Raw genomic sequence first — 16,442 nt, 5'->3', positions numbered from 1 at the left:
TGACCCTTTGATCATTGTGGAAAAGAACTCAGATCAACAACAACAACAACAACATGCATTTTAAGGGCCATTTTCCCTGCTAGAGCGGGGGTTAGCCTTGCGGTCCCCATGACAATCTTCTCCATTTTGCCCTATTTTCTGCATCTCTCCTTGTTAACCCCCTTGCCCGCATTTCTTCTTCCACCATCTTTAGCCAAGTCTTTCTCGGTCTTCCCCGTCTTCTACTTCCTTCTACATTCATTTCCATCACTCTTCTCAACCAGTCACTTTCATCCTTCCTCAACACATGACCAAACCATCTCAACCTGTTCCTCTTCACAGCATCAATCACAGGCTCTATTCCCATCATCTTTCGCAATTCATCATTTGTCTTCCTCTCTCTCAACGATACTCCGCACATCCGTCGAACCATTCGCATTTCCACCCTTTCCAACCTTCGTTGCTGCTCTACGTTCATTACCCATGTCTCGCTCCCATAAATCACAACACTTCTCACACATGCAGCATACACCTTTCCCTTCAGCTTCAACGACACTCCCCTCATCATCAGCACGCCACTCAATTCCCGAAACTTCTTCCATGCACATCTCACTCGAGCAACCGTTGCCGAGTCTGATCCACCTTCTCCATTCAGCATGTCTCCGAGGTAGCAAAATGTTTTCACACCTTCCAGCTTCACGCCGTCTCCAAGATCCAACTCAACATTTCCTCCATCTGCAGCTCCCTCTGTGCACACCTTACATTTGAATGTAGCTGCCACACTGGTTAATGACCCTCCCAGACCACTACATTTTTGATGAACCCACTCAGCGCACATTGTACACTGAATGGAGTTCACTCCGACACCCTTCCTACACACAGCACAGGGCCACTTCCCAGTTCTTTCCACCTCACCACATGCTTTACCACTTGCCATCACCTTCGTCTTTCCGATATTCACCTTCAGACCTTTTGTCTCCATACATTCCTTCCACGTGTTCATCTTTTCCTTCAGTCCATCCATACTTTCCGCAATCAACACCAGATCATCTGCAAACAACAACTCCCACGGTAAACCCTCCTTTACGTTCTGAGCCAGCACCTCCATCACAGCTACAAATAGTTGTGGACTTAGTACCGACCCCTGATGCACTCCCACCTTCACCTCAAACTCACCACTGTTCCCGTCCTTCGTCCTTACAGCTGTGCGCGCTCTTTTGTACATTGCCATCACTACTCTGATCAACCATTCCTCCACTCCTAACTTCCTCAATGCCCATGTCAATACTTTGCGTGGAACCTGATCGAATGCTTTCTCCAGATCAACAAACCCAAGAAACAACTTCTTCCTCTTCTCCATGTACTTCTCCTGCAACTGCCTCACAATGAAAAGCACGTCTGTCGTTCCTCTTCCTGGCATGAATCCAAACTGCATTTCGTCGATCTTCACTTTCTTCCTTATCCTCCTCTCCAACACCCTTTCCAATACCTTCATTCCATGCTCCAATAACTTTATCGCTCGGTACGAGCCACACTCCAGAGGGTCACCTTTGCCATTGTATAGAGGGACGGGGGTACTCAGTTCCCAATCCACTGGAATGCGGCCTCCTTTCACCACCAGATTACAGATCTCTGTCATTCTCTTCACACCCCAACTTCCTGCTGCCTTCAACATATCTCCCACAACTCCCGTCGGCCCTCCCACTTTTCTCCCCTTCATTGCTTTTATCGCTTCCTCAACTTCCTTCTCAGTTATCTTCTCTGCCGGTCCTAAAACTGGGTTACTCTCTATGTTGCCATCCCATTCATTCTCTGTATTCAACAGCATTTCCATATATCTTTTCCATCTTCCTTTAATTCCATCTGGGTCGACAACGATTTGTCCCACTTCATCCTTCAAGCAACTCACCCCCATCACATCACACCTCTCTTTCACTATCTGCTTTGCAATCCTGAATACTGATTTCTGACCCTCTTCCGAATCCAAGCGTTCTCCGAACATTTTCCTACATGCCTCCTGCGCCTTTGCTACCTCTTTCTTTGCAGCCTTCCTGGCTGCCTTATAACTTTCATGCTCTGCTGTTTCTGCTCCCGTACCCTTCACCTTCTGCCACTCCTTGAACTTCTTCCTCTTCTCGTCAATCCTCTTTCCAACTTTATCATCCCACCACGATGTTTCCGAGTGCCTCGGTGGTCCTTTTGTCCATCCACATACCTCACCAACGGCTCCCAACAGACTAGCTTTCATTGACATCCAACCACTTTCAAGCTCAACCACATCATCCTCGACCCTACTCAGCCTCTCTTTTAATGCCTCCCTTACTGTCACCTCTTTCAACCTCCACACTTTCTTTCTCGGTTGGTACTTCACCCGCCGAGCTCTCCTCGCACCTTTCACCCTTACGTCGCAGACAACCAAGTGGTGCTGTGAAACAGCCTCCTCCCCCGGGATCACCTTTGTGTCCCGGAGGTGCCCCCTATCTCGCCTACGCACCATCAGGTAGTCAACGGTTGTCGTCGACCCACCTGACGTGTATGTAACAAGCTTATTATCCTCTTTCTGGAACGGAGTATTACAAATCAACAAATCAGCTCCATCAGCAAACTCCAAAATCCTTTCACCTTCTCCATTTCTCACACCATATCCGTAACCCCCATGAACTCCGTCAAAACCATCCATACTCCTTCCCACATGTCCATTTAGGTCTCCTCCTACCACAACAACTTCCTCATCTTTCACATTTTCCATCAGCTTCTCTATCGCACACCAGTACTTGTCCTTCTCTTCATCGCTTCGACCAACCTGCGGAGCATATCCCGAGATGACGTTCACCAAGAGCTTTCCAATCATCATTTTCACCATCATCAACCTATCACTCACTCTAGTCACACTCACCACACTGTCGACAAACTCCTCAGAAAACAGGACACCAACACCATTCACGCCCTCCAGGCACCCTTGCCACACAAACTTGTATTTCTGTCCCTGCCTACCCTTCACCATTCTCACACCACTTCCCTTCCATCTCGTCTCTTGCACACAACATATGTCCACTCTTCTTCTGACCAATACTTCCACCACTTCTCCTGATCTACCTGTCATTGTCCCTACATTCCATGTCCCAAACCTCAGAAACCGATCTCCACTTCGGGCTGTATCCTGCCGACATGTCGTTGTAATTGTCATGGTTCTCTTTTTGAGGCAATGTTTTTATGGCCGGACGCCCTTCCTGACGCCAACCCTCAGAAAATAACTCAGATCGATGTGAGAAATTAAAAATTTAACTTGGGTGTTGTCGGCCAACCCCATGAGCATACACACCCAATGCTATGATGGTAAGAAAGTACGTACAAACAACGTTGCATTTCAAATATGGCTGCATTTCCTATTCAAATTTGGTATTTTAAGAGACTTTGTCGACTTTTTCCTCCTATTCTATGTCAAGAGTAATGAGGGAAAAAGATAGTGAGGGCCTCAGACGCTAATGTGTGAATGTTTTTTTTTGTTGTTTTTTTTTAACTAAAAACAAATGTTGGACCAATCAAAATACGCAACATCAAAATTGTGACATGACCGGGGAAGTGAAACAGAGACTGACACACGACAACTGAAGGGGCCCTAAGTATTACTAAATAAGACGAGCATGTGCTTAAACAAGGTCAAGTCTTTCGGATCTTTTTGGAGAAGGATTCTTATAAATAGGTCTCCTTCCAAAAGTGATGTTAGTAGTGAGTTAGTTAGTTAGTTAGTGTTAGTTCTTGATTTGTGAGTTTTCTAGCAAGCAGGTGGATAAGCTTCAGGTGCATTCAAATTTTAGGGATTCTAATGTAGAAGCGTTGTTGCCAGAAAAAGTTCGGATACGAACCCCATAGAAAGTGTATTTCACTTTCACCAAAACCAATCCTTATTAAATTATGGTAAATTTCTTAACTTGGTATAGATACAGTTAGGAATATTTTAGCAACTGCATGTGATGTTCCTCTTCACCTTCTTGTACGATCCACGTGGGCATGTGATTACTGGGGATTTGAATATTATGAGCAACAGTGATATCAGGGACCTCGTGAAAATGGGAGCCAAATATAGGAAAAAGATCTTTCAAATATATCGCTCGGCCATGTAGTTGTATTAGATCTTCTATTGTTGGGCATTGCTCTGATTTGTTTGTACAAACTTAAGGTTATCTGTAAATGGTTTTAGTACATGGACAATACGACATGGACAATACGTTTTAGTATGATAGGGTTGTGCAAATTTTGGACAATACGATTAGTAATCGAGGCACGTTTTCTCAGGATTGGTCAAAACCATTGTTGAATATGCTTGATGTTCATAATGATATGCTGCATTTGCATGATAAGTATCTCATAGGTCTGACATATAAAGCAGCTAATGATTTTGTGTTGGTTTGTAAAAAGTTTTACATCGGGTTTTATTAAGGGAGTTAGGTATCGGTGCAGTTACTTTCACCAGTATAGGAAATAGCACATCTGTTCCAAGACCATGGGTCCATGGCCAGGAAAAACAAGAGGGGCAGAAGGCTATCACCCTGGAAGATTTTGTGACGTATCGTTGAATGTTGTTGGTGGACATGTTGGCAAGGGAGGCGCAAAGCACTACTCCATTGATATATGGGACCGGTTCTCTTTTGCAAATTTAACACATGGACTGAAAATGTTTCTTGGCTTCTACTGGAAGAAATCGGCTGCAAATTTCAGAAGAAAACAAGATCAGAGTTTGCAGACCCTCGCCAGGATGTGTTTTTAGTGGTTTTTATGATTTTGTGTTAAAACAAATATGGTGGCCGAACTACGTGACCGAAGATCTCATCATTTTTTTTTTCTCAACCAATTTGTCCCTGGATGACGCTCAAGAAATTTCATCTTGATCAGATGAAGTTTTGTACTTGTTGAAGTATGACGTCATAATGGAGGCAGCAATGGCATAACATTAACATATGTTATTGTGCTTAGAGAGTTCTTTACAATGAGCCATGTCTCAATTTTTTCTATGCAGTGCTTTCAGCGACATAGGTGCAAAATTTTTCGGTTTTTCCAAGATGGCGCCCATACCACATGACCTACGTCATTATCATAAAAAAATTCTGCAGGAGGAGGTGCATCTATGGTGAAAATGTACTTTCAATCGAACCAACGGTTGCATAGAAAATCATATTTCTTTTGTGCGGACAAACAAACAAACGGACTCAATTGCAATCAAAGGGAGGCGCAAAGCAATCCTCCCTTTATATAAGGGATCGTTTCTCTGTATGCAGCTTTTACATGGGGACTGAAAATATGTTTCTCGGCTTCTACTGGACGAAATTGGCTGCAAATTTCAGAAGTAAAAACTTTGTACGTTCGGGTAATACGTTTCAAATTTCAGTAACATCCGTTTATGCATTCTTGAGTTTATATGGTATGTGCCGTGTGGCAAAGAATAGAAAAGAAGGGACATATTCCATACCTTGAAGAAAATGCCCAATAGAAAAGAAGGGACATTCAAAAAAATGTCGTGTGCATGCTGGACTACCCTTGTGTTCTTAGGAGGAACCAAGTAATGCTCGAGAAGAGTTCACATAAAGGGGCGCCCTACACATATAGGTTAAAACCCATCAGTACGTAAGGTATTATGTGTACCTTGAAAACGAAAACAGAAGATAATGTGCATGTGTGTGAAATGTAATTTCTTTAATTTTTAAGTGATTCTTCACCATTGAGAGATCGGACCAATAGCGATATATATCATGATATTTAAAAAAGTTGTGGACAAGTTATGACTAAACTTGGTGGACGAGTTGGTTAGGTGACAAGAACATGCCGATTAGATTTTGGTTCAGGTCCGAATCCAGATCCAGCCTATCAGTGTGATACAAAACATAAACTGATCAGCCTGGCAGAGGTATGCGCTCTACCGAGTGCAGTTCCAGTTTCTATTTTGAGTTTGTTTTCAGCACCCAAGCACTCGAGGCCTTTGGTCTTCGAGTTTGTGTTTGTTGTTTATTCTTTAGATTCTCTTTTTTAGTTTTGGGTTTTTTTCCTTCTTCTGGTGTTGTTTGCCTGTTGCTTTTTCTTGAATAAGTAGTGCCACTGCGAAACACATGACATTGATTTCCTCCAAGGTGGATGATTTTAAAATCATTTTTCTAATTGAATGGTTGCTTCGCCTCACTAAGATTTTTGTCCATTTATTATTTTTCTTTGCGATAAAGTTTTGGTCTTTCTCCGAGTTTTATCAATTTCATCTCTTCTATTTTATTGGCTAACTCTTCTTCCAATCTCTGCTGCTCTTCATGATCCTCCTCTCCCTCATGCTGCTGCTCTCTCGTCTTTCTGCCCATCACCATCTGCCTTTTCCATTATTTTCCCCTTCGTTTGTGCCTCAGTCACCTGGTCTCTATTTCTGAACTGGTCTTGCCCCTCTTTCAGGGGACACTATCATTCTTTCTTTTTGCCACACTCTTTCTTCGTCACCTTTGGTCTGCCTCTACGTTGGGGTTTGGTCCCCTGTCTCGTTGCACAGCCAAAACGTCCTCTCGTGTCATCTCGGCCAAATTCCTGCCATCTGTCTTCACCTTCAATAGAGCACCCCTCACTCTAATCTCTCTTGCCACTTGTTGCCTTGCCCTAGATGTAATCTCTTCTATCTTTATTTAGATATCTTAATTGTTGAAAAGACCTTCTCAAATTTATCAAGGGGGACGGACTCCACCCTCATGGCCAGTTTCGGCTTGGGTCATGTTAAAAAAAAACCCATTTCCAGAACACAACTTCACTCATTCATTTCACAAAGGGGAGATAGTGAGACTTATTCAAACCACAAGGAAGCCATGTTGTACCGGGGCCTAAAATGCCAGATTCTGCCATTTTTGCTCTGCATCCATGGCATGGAGCAAACAAACGCCGACGCTCTTCATCCCAAGCCACTTTCAACCGACGTTCAGCATGTAGAAGCGCAAGACACCGCACACGTTCCCGTGACCGGGACAAAAACCAAGGTCGATTTAACCACAAAGCTTCCTGTAAAGAAAGAGGTCACCGTTACAGCGTGGAACAATGCAATCATGTTACCCATGACAATTGCTTTGCAGAGAAAACATCAAAATGTTGTTTACACACCTTGGTTTTCATTTTAGGTCCGATATTTCTTATCAAGACTAAACTGCATTTTCAACATGCACTTATCGTAAGTTTTTAAAGCTGTACCTGCAAGGTCATCTGTTTCTGCCTCAGGTGGGCCACCACTCCATGCTCATCGTTTGACATCGCAATAGGGTCAAAGGGGAAGCTGTGGCTCCGCTCAAATGGTGTGCAACTTGCAATGTTGAGTTTGCACGTGTGTGAGTTACTGGAGTTTCCTTTGGTGTTCAAAGGAACAAACCAACTTGCAGCTTCTGCAAAAGACAAATGTGTGGCATTGGCATGTGGTACATCCAAAAAACTGCATTCTTCTGCCCCCCAACATTATTACATACACCTGTTAGAATGAAACCAGACCACTGTTGTATCCAAGGAATTGAGTATTTCCTAATGCAAGCCCAGCTTCGCTGGTCAGGACACCTCACACACATGGAAGACCATAGAATCCCAAGAGCGCTTTTCTATGGACAACTTGAATTTGGTAAAATCATGTAGTGGACAAAGGAACCGCTACAAGGACATCCTCAAATATACACTCAAGTATTGCGCCATTCCAGCTGTCATCTGGGAACCTCAAGTCACAAACAGGTCAGCTTGGCATAACATTTGCCGCAAAGGCCTGGACCACTTTGAATGTGGGAGAGATATCGAGAGACAGCAGAGGCAAGAAAGGAAAACCTGCCAATGTTCATCTCCACAAGGACCAGTTTATACCTGCGAAATTTGTGGTAGATGCTGTGGGTCCTGCATTGGGCTATACATCCAATCGCACAACATACTGTATATTGTAAACATTTTTTTTAAATGTGTAGATTATTATGTGTACATTGTATTATTAAGGGGTATTATGTTTAGATTTGCATTTTCTACATTTGCGGCCCAGCAACCCTCTTCTGGTGAAACTCCCAAAATCAAGACTCTCTGCCCACCTTCACTCTTTCATTCCTCTTTTTTCCTGCCTCTGGAACAAACTCCCAGTCTCTTCAATCCCACTCTTCCCTCCAGATCTTCAAAACAGCTGTTCACCACCATCTCATATCTTCCCCCATACAAAACCTTGAACTTTTCTACCGCCGTTAATATACCCCAAATCCACCTCCTGCAAAATCCCTGTTTTCTTTCCTGAAATCCCCTGCAGTGACCATCTTGTTCATCCCGTGTACCCACCCCAGCCCTCTCCCTTCCACAGATCTCCCAATGTCCCTGTTCGCTCCTGGTGTTGTGCTTCCCCCTCTCTCCCCTTGTGTTAGCTCTCCCCCTATAGTTTTTTATATATATTTTATGTGTTAGCTCTCACACGAGCCTCAACTGAGTATAGATATAAATACGTGATAACAAGTACAGATACATTCAAAGTATACCGCCCCCATGCCAAATAAATAAACAACATCCTCTAGCGCGGCATTGCCGGGGCGCCATGGGCACCCGGCAATTTCGCCATGCAGCGCACAGACACTATTGGGATGGAAAGGTGTTCAATAATTGATTGATTAATTGCATCATTAAAATCAATAAATAATGATCATGACAATATTTTCTTAACCAATTGGCTAATAGCATAACAAAACCACCAGGTGCTTCATCCGAAGCTGTAACTTTTTGAAAATTAATTAAATAATTCATTAATCGAAAAAATTAAATAATTGATTCACGAATAAATAATAAATCGATTAATTGATTAATCAATATATCAAAAATATCCTTAATAGCCACATCACTTGGTCACTGTCATGTCCAAATATCAGCTTCCAAGCTCAAAAGGTGCCTGAGATATTGCCCAGATGAGAAAGAAAATAAATAAATGATTAATAATGAAAATAAATAAATAATAATCAAAAAATAATTAAATAATTAATCAATTGGCCAACAGAATACCTAAATCACCACCATTTCATCCGAATCTGTAACTTAAAAAAAATTCATTATGTCATTAATTGAATAACTAAATAATTAATCGATTAATTGATTAATCAATTCATCAAAAATAGCCTTTACAGCCAAATCACTTGGTCATTGTCATGTCCAAATATCAGCTTCCGAGCTCAAAAGGTGCCTGAGATATTGCCCAGATGAGAAAGAAAATAAATAAATGATTAATAATTAAAATAAATAAATAATCATAATAAAATTAAATAATTATCAATCAATTGCCTAATAGAACACATAAACCACCACCATTTCATCCGAATGTGTAACAAAAAAAATAATTTTTTTAGTCATAAATCAAATAATTAAATAATTAATGGATTTATTGATTAATCAATAAATCAAAAAATAGCTTTTACAGCCAAATCACTTGGTCATTAGCATGTCCAAATATCAGCTTCCTAACTCAAAAGGTGCCTGAGATAATGCCCAGAAGAGAAAGGAAATGTATAAGTACTCAATTAATCGCTAATAATTAAATAACTAATCAATTGATTAATCAAAAAACAAAAATAATCTTTTTGAGAAAGTACTTTCTCATTATTGTGCCGAAATTTCAGCTTCCTCGCTCAAAGGATGGCTGAGATATCGCCCGGACAACAAACAAGAAAACAAACAAACAACCAGAGTGAAAACTGAGTACTCCCTTTCAGCGTGCGTCATTGCCGAGCCCTCTTCGGTGCCCGGCAATGACGTTATGCAGCGCCTGGAGATGGCAAAGGAAAGGAGCGGTGTACAACAAGAAACCGGAGTGACAAGCGTTACACCTAGGTCCCCCGTCGGGGAAGTGATGTGAGTTGACAAAGTGGAAGACGCAGAAAACATGCGATGATATGATATTTCGCTCACAAGGTTCAGACATACATGGTGGCGGCCATCTTGGATTTTGACGTGGCGACCCAATTTTCAATAGCCTTCTTCCTTATGCCTAGATACACCCACACACCACATTAGAAGTTGGTACTTCGCTTATTTTTCAAGATATTCCACTCACAAGGTTCAGACATACATGGCGGCGGCCATCTTGGATTTTGACATGGCGACCCAATTTTCAATAGGGTTCTTCCTGATGCCTAGATACACCCACACATCAGATTAGAAGTTGGTACTTCGCTTATTTTTCAAGATATTTCGCTCACAAGGTTCAGAAATACATGGCGGCGGCCATCTTGGATTTTGACATGGCGACCCAATTTTCAATAGCGTTCTTCCTTGTGCCTAGATACACCCACACCAGATTAGAAGTTGGTACTTCGCTTATTTTTCAAGATATTCCACTCACAAGGTTCAGACATACATGGCAGCAGACTCACATGGCGGCGGCCATCTTGGATTTTGACGTGGGTTGCACCCACACACCAAGTTCGAATGCGGTCCTTCGCTTACACACGCACGCATGCATGCACGCCCGTACGGATGGGAAAACCAGTCCCCCTTTCGCTCCGCGGTGTGACGGGGGACAAAAACTGAGTACTCCCTTTCAGCGCGCGTCATTGCCTCTTCTGGGAAAAAAATAAAATAAAAATATATAATTATATACATAATTATATATATATATATATAAATATATATATATATAAATATATATATAAAGATATGGGAGATGTCTGTCTCTGGGGTGATGGTGTGCATGTGGAGGCAGGGCAGGTTCGAGAGAAGTGTGGGTGTGGACGTGAGTTTGAGTCGGTGAGAGGATTGCATATCCATCAGAGCCGAATGGGGTGTGTGCGTAAGGTGGGTGAGGAGGAGGTACAGCAACGTAGTGCCTTTGAAAAGGGGACACGTAAGACGGCCGGGAGAAACAGCCAGGTAGCAAGCCACAGTGTTGTATGTCCTGGGGTTGTACTTCAGCAGGGAAAGGATGTGAGGAGGAGAGTGAAATGGCCAGGTATGGGAGAAAGGGAAGTATGGGAGAGAATGGATGGAGTGATGTGTGGTGCGCTTCATAGGTTGAAAGGAAGGGTGGAAGATAGATTGAGAAAGATGAATGAGATTGTGTTTGAGTATGCATGTGTCACGTTTGGAGTGAAAGAGTGTGTAGAGAGGGGTGAGAAGGAGGCATGTTTGAGCATGAGGCAGAGGGAGATCCATGAGTTGAGAATGGAGATGAGGAGTTTGAATGGAAGATGGAAGAGGGCTGTGGAAGGGGAGAGGAATGGGCTTGAGGTGTTGACGAAGCAGGTGAGGATGAGGTTGGTGAAGTTGAAGAGAGTGGAAAGGATGAAGAGGCGAAGAAAGGCGAGGCAGAGGAAGAGAAAGAGGTTCTTTGAGAAGCCTTTTCAGTTTGTGAAGGATCTGTTGGAGCCGTCTCGATTTGGTGAACTGAAGGTACCAAAGGAAGAGTTGGAAGGTCACCTGCGTGTCACGTATGCAGACACAAGGAGGAACGAAGTGGTGGAGGACATCGAAGGATTGGTGAGACCGACAGAGCCAGGTGTTCCATTTGATTTGTCAGAGCCAAAGATGTCTGAGATTGAGGCAGTTTTGAGGAAGGCACCGCATCGGCTCCAGGACCAAGTGGAGTGCCATACAAGGTGTTTAAGAGTTGTGAAGGCATCAGGCAGTATCTGTGGAAGGCTCTGAAGGTGGTATGGAGGCAAGGAGTGGTGCCCAGTCAATGGACAAGGGCGGAAGGAGTTTATATTCCAAAGCAGGAGGAGGCTGTGACACTGGAGCAGTTTAGACCAATATCATTGCTCGATGTAGATGGGAAGATATTGATGTGTCTTTGCGGCACGGCTCTCAGGCTTCATCAGAGGGAATGGTTTTGTGGATGGTTCTGTGCAGAAGGCAGGAATACCAGGATCACCAGGATGCATTGAACACTCGGCAATGGTCTGGCAAGTGTTACAGGAGGCAAAGAGGCAAAGGAAGGATGTGGCGGTGGTATGGCTGGATTTGGAGAATGCATATGGGTCAGTGCCGCATGCCTTGATCAGGTATGCCATGGATTTCTTTTGGGAGCCACGGAGATTTGGGGATTTTTTGATGGCATATTATGATCAGTTTTGGATGCGGTTTGCGACACAGTCCTATGTAACACAGTGGCAGAAGTTGGAAGTGGGGATCCCGATGGGATGTACCATCTCCCCGATTTTGTTTGTGCTGGTTATGGAGTTGTTGATACGTGCGGTGAGTGGACATGGGAAAGAAGTGGAGCTAGCCCCTGGTCAGAGGTCCCAGCAATGTTTGCTTTCATGGATGACCTGACAGTTGTCCAACAGTCCGCTGATGCAGCAGTAGAGGTACTGGGACGACTGGAAAGGTTGATGCGGTGGGCAAGAATGGGATTTAAAGCAAGAAAGTCGAGGAGTGTGGTAGTGAGACGAGGGGTGGTGGATAACATGCACAGGTTTGAGCTGGGAGGGGAGGTGGTTCCATATTTGATAGAGACCCCTGTGAAGAGTTTGGGAAGATGGTATACAGTGGAGTTGAATGATGTGGGAAGAGTGGAGGAGGTCAGAAACAAGCTTTTGAGAGGTTTGAAGAGGATTGATGGATGTGGTTTGCCAGGTAAGTTGAAGGTATGGTGTTTGAAGTTTGGGTTGATGCCACGAGTATTGTGGCCATTGATGATGCATGATATTGCAATTGGGGGTGTAGAGAGGATGGAGGTTGTGGTGAGTGGGTTTGTGAGGAGGTGGTTGGGAGTGCCACGCTGTTTGACGAACATTGCCTTTTATGGTCAGGGTGGAAAACTCCAGTTTCCCCTTGACATCATTAACCGAGGAGGTTAAGGTGGTGAGGGTGCGGGAGTTCATGAAGTTGTGGGATTCAAGTGATGCAGTGGTAAAGAATGCTCTCCCAGAGAAGAAGGGAAGTCGGAAGTGGAATGCAAGAGCAGAGGTGGACGAGATGGAGGAGCGGTTGCAACAGGAGGAGGTCATGGGTATGGTACAGCATGGGAAGCATGGCTTGGGGTGGATGGAGCATGAGCGATGGGGAAAGGCATGTGTGAAAGAGAGGAGGAAGATGGTTGAGAGGGAGGTGAGAAGAAAGGAAGAAGAGGGGAGATATGTGAAAGCAGTCGGCCAGGCACAGCAAGGTGCTTTGACTAAGTGGGAAGGTGTGCGGGTGAGGATATTGAAGTGGCAAGAGATTTGGAGGATGGAGCCAATATTGTTGAATTTCCTGTTGCGGGCAACGTATGATGTGCTTCCGTCACCAGTAAACTTGAGATTGTGGGGGTTGTTGCAGGAGGAGAGATGTTATTTGTGTGGAGGTGTGGGAATGGTGCAGCATGCACTGAGTGCATGCTCAGTAGCATTGGCAGCAGGAAGATACAGGTGGCGACATGATCAGGTGCTGGCGGTGGTGGTGCAGATGGTGCAACAAGAGGTGCTGAGATCGAGAGAGAGAAGAGTGGAGAAGGAGACTGATGGGGGAGAGGTGTTTGTCAAAGAGGGCCAAGTGGTAAGAGGTGGAAAGAGGAGGAGGTGGAAAGCAAGAGGGCTGTCAGATGCTTGTGATTGGCAGGTGGCGGCAGACCTAAAGCCACAATTGGTATTCCCAGAGGAGATCTGTGTGACAAGGTTGCGGCCTGACATTGTCATTTGGTCAGGTGCAAAAAGACAGGTCATCTTAGGGGAGTTGTCGGTACCTTGGGAAGAGAACATGGAGGAGGTGCACGAGAGGAAGAGAGGAAAGTACAGTGAGCTGGAGGCAGAGTGCCGGGAGAAGGGTTGGCGAGTTTCATGTCAGCCATTTGAGGTGGGGTGTAGAGGGTATATTGGCAATTCCTTTTCTGCATTTCTTGCTAGGCTGGGGGTGTGTGGGACAGAAAGGAGGATGTGTGACAAGGTGGCCCAGGTTGCCTTGAAAGGCTCATTTTGGATATGGAGGAGGTTTATGGAGGCACGACGAACGGTGCAGGTTGGTTGTGTTTTTTTTTTTTTGTTTGTTTTTTTTGTTGCCATTATTATTTCTTATTTTGTGTATAAGAGTGAGTGGGTGAGGGTGTGTGTTTTTGCATGAATTAATTTTTGCATGAGTGTGTTTTTGTGTGTTGAGTGGTGTATGATGCAAGGGTAGGTGGTTGGTTGGTTGGTGTTGTGTGTGTATGTGTGTGTATGGGTGTGTATGAATGATCTGGTGTGTTTTGTTGGTGAGTGGTGAAGGGTATAAAGGTGGGTGTTTGAGTGTTCCACCATGTTTGTTTGGTGCTGTGGCTTCTGGATGTGGAGGTGTTGTTGTTGTTGTTGTTGTTCGCACTGGCTGGGGGTGGGGGTGGGGGTGTGTGCGCATCCAGGTGCAGTCGCTGCATGTGTATGTGTATGTGTCCCTGCCGGCCCACCTTAGCTGACCGTATCGAGGTTGAAGGGCTGAAACGGGATGATGCTGAGGACCTAGACTGAGGACCCGGTCAGTGCGGCACACTTGTGACCAGGTGTGTTTTGAACTTATATATATATAAGTATATAATCTATGTATATATATTTATGTATGTATATATATATATATATATATATATCTATGTATATCTATATATATATATAAATTTATTTATTTTTATTTTATATATATATATATATATATATATATATATATATATATATATATATATATATATATATATATATATATATATATATATATATATATAAATTTATTTATTTTTATTTTATATATATATAGATAGATATATATATATATATATATATATATATATATATATATATATATATATATATATATATATATATATATATATATATATATATATATATTGTTGCGGATCTCGGATGTCGGCTCTCCCCTTATCAAGGGGGGTTTAATCCCCTTGTCCTTTTATCAGGCCGACCCGAGTCCTGGAAGTTATAACGTTCCTTCCGGTCGGTGGGAAATAGGGTTGTTGGTCGAGTCTTAGTCCAATTACCTAAGTACTACCACCGGCCGTAAAGCAAGGAGATAACTCCCACCCGAACCACGGCGTTAGTGGACACGCCGAGCGAAGCGAGCCGCGATTCGGGCCGTTAACAATGACTAAACCCGATTATGGCGGTTCCGATCGTGCCACGTTTACCCAATGAGAGAAAAGACGGATGCGATCGAATAAGAGGAAACCCAGAAAATAGGAAGAACAAAGATTGGTTTATTAATTATGTACAAAGAAAGAAAGAGGAAATGAAAGAATGTACAGGATAGGAAGAGGAAGAAGAATAACACAGGGCAGCTTTAAAGTCTTATTCTTAACTAGCCGAAACCCGTGGAACATCCACGGAAGGGAGGATGTGGTGTATGGATAGAGTGTACCATTATGGATGGCATAGGGGATTTGCGTGTCCGAGTAAGAGTTAGGAAGAAAGATGAGAATGAAAAGTGCATATATGAACAACGATCGCCGACACCGGCACAAATGCATGCTCTGGATTGTCCACTCGGTGGTCGGTTTGCTTTCGCCTTCGCCTGTCCAATCAGCGGACGGCTTGCTTCGCCTTCGCCCATTTTTCGAGTATGGCTGTACGTGATAAACAAAGAGCGAGGTTCGTAGATCGTAAATCCATTAGTGCCGTGGGCATCGGGTCACTGGGTGCGGCGTAAAAGGATCCATAAGTCCTTACGAGTTCTTAAGATCCATATATTCCATTAAGACATATGGATAAGATCCATTAAGGATAAGGATTATGGATAAGATCCATTCCATATAAGATCCATTAAGTCCTTAAGATCCATAAGACCATAAGTCCTTACCATAATTATATAGATCCATAAGTCGAGTCCTTACGCTATTATTATATAGATACCCAGGACAAACGTACACACTCACACGGGGATTGTAGATAGTTGATGGCCACCAGCGAGTCCAGGCTCCAGCCCGGCTCCAGTCCAGGCTCCGGTCCAGGCTCCGATCCAGCGGACGAAACCCGGCAGGCAGCTCCGCGTGTAGTTGGAACGCGACCGGACAATTATATAGCGGGGGGAAGCTGGGGTCCTATGGCGCATGTAATAAATGCACACTCGTGCCAAACGCCCCCTCGCTCCAAGGTCCTTTCGCACAGCGCGTTTCCAACCAGTCCTTTACCACGCCAATCGTACGATGCCGTCTTGGACAGTTCTCTCATCAAGCACGCCGTATATCTCTTCACAAAGGTGTGCTCTCCCGATCAGTCCTTCTTTAATCAGCGCCACTGCATCAGTCCTTTCCCAAGTGTGCGCTCCGTATAAGTCCTCCTTCAATAAGGTCCTCCTTTAATCAGCGCCACTGCATCAGTCCTTTCACAAGTGTGCGATCCGTATAAGTCCTTTTGCAACGCGCATTTCCCAGGAAGTCCTTTACAACGCCGATCGTACGACGCCGTCTTGGACAGTTCTCTCATCAAGCGTGCCGTATATCTCTTCACAAAAGTGCGCTCTCCCGATAAGTCCTCCTTTAATAAGGTCCTCCTTTAATCAGCGCC

The 16,442-nt window shown here is 43.9% G+C and overlaps 1 protein-coding gene across 1 annotated transcript in view; it reads right to left on the bottom strand.

The window, feature by feature from the left end:
• LOC137420547 (uncharacterized) overlaps window positions 1–16,442 on the bottom strand; it is a 106,439-nt gene that overhangs the window by 17,923 nt on the left and 72,074 nt on the right. Inside the window, exons 7-8 of the mRNA XM_078772720.1 lie at window positions 7,186–7,373; window positions 6,819–6,999 (exon numbers count right to left, since the gene is read on the bottom strand). Of these exons, the coding sequence (XP_078628846.1) occupies window positions 6,819–6,999; window positions 7,186–7,373 (369 nt within the window). The remainder of the gene's footprint in view (window positions 1–6,818; window positions 7,000–7,185; window positions 7,374–16,442) is intronic.

The sequence above is a fragment of the Myxine glutinosa genome, chromosome 2 (genome assembly GCF_964187855.1).
Source record: "Myxine glutinosa chromosome 2, kmMyxGlut1.1, whole genome shotgun sequence".
NCBI lineage: Eukaryota > Metazoa > Chordata > Myxini > Myxiniformes > Myxinidae > Myxine > Myxine glutinosa.
This window is presented reverse-complemented; position numbering and strand designations above follow the sequence as displayed.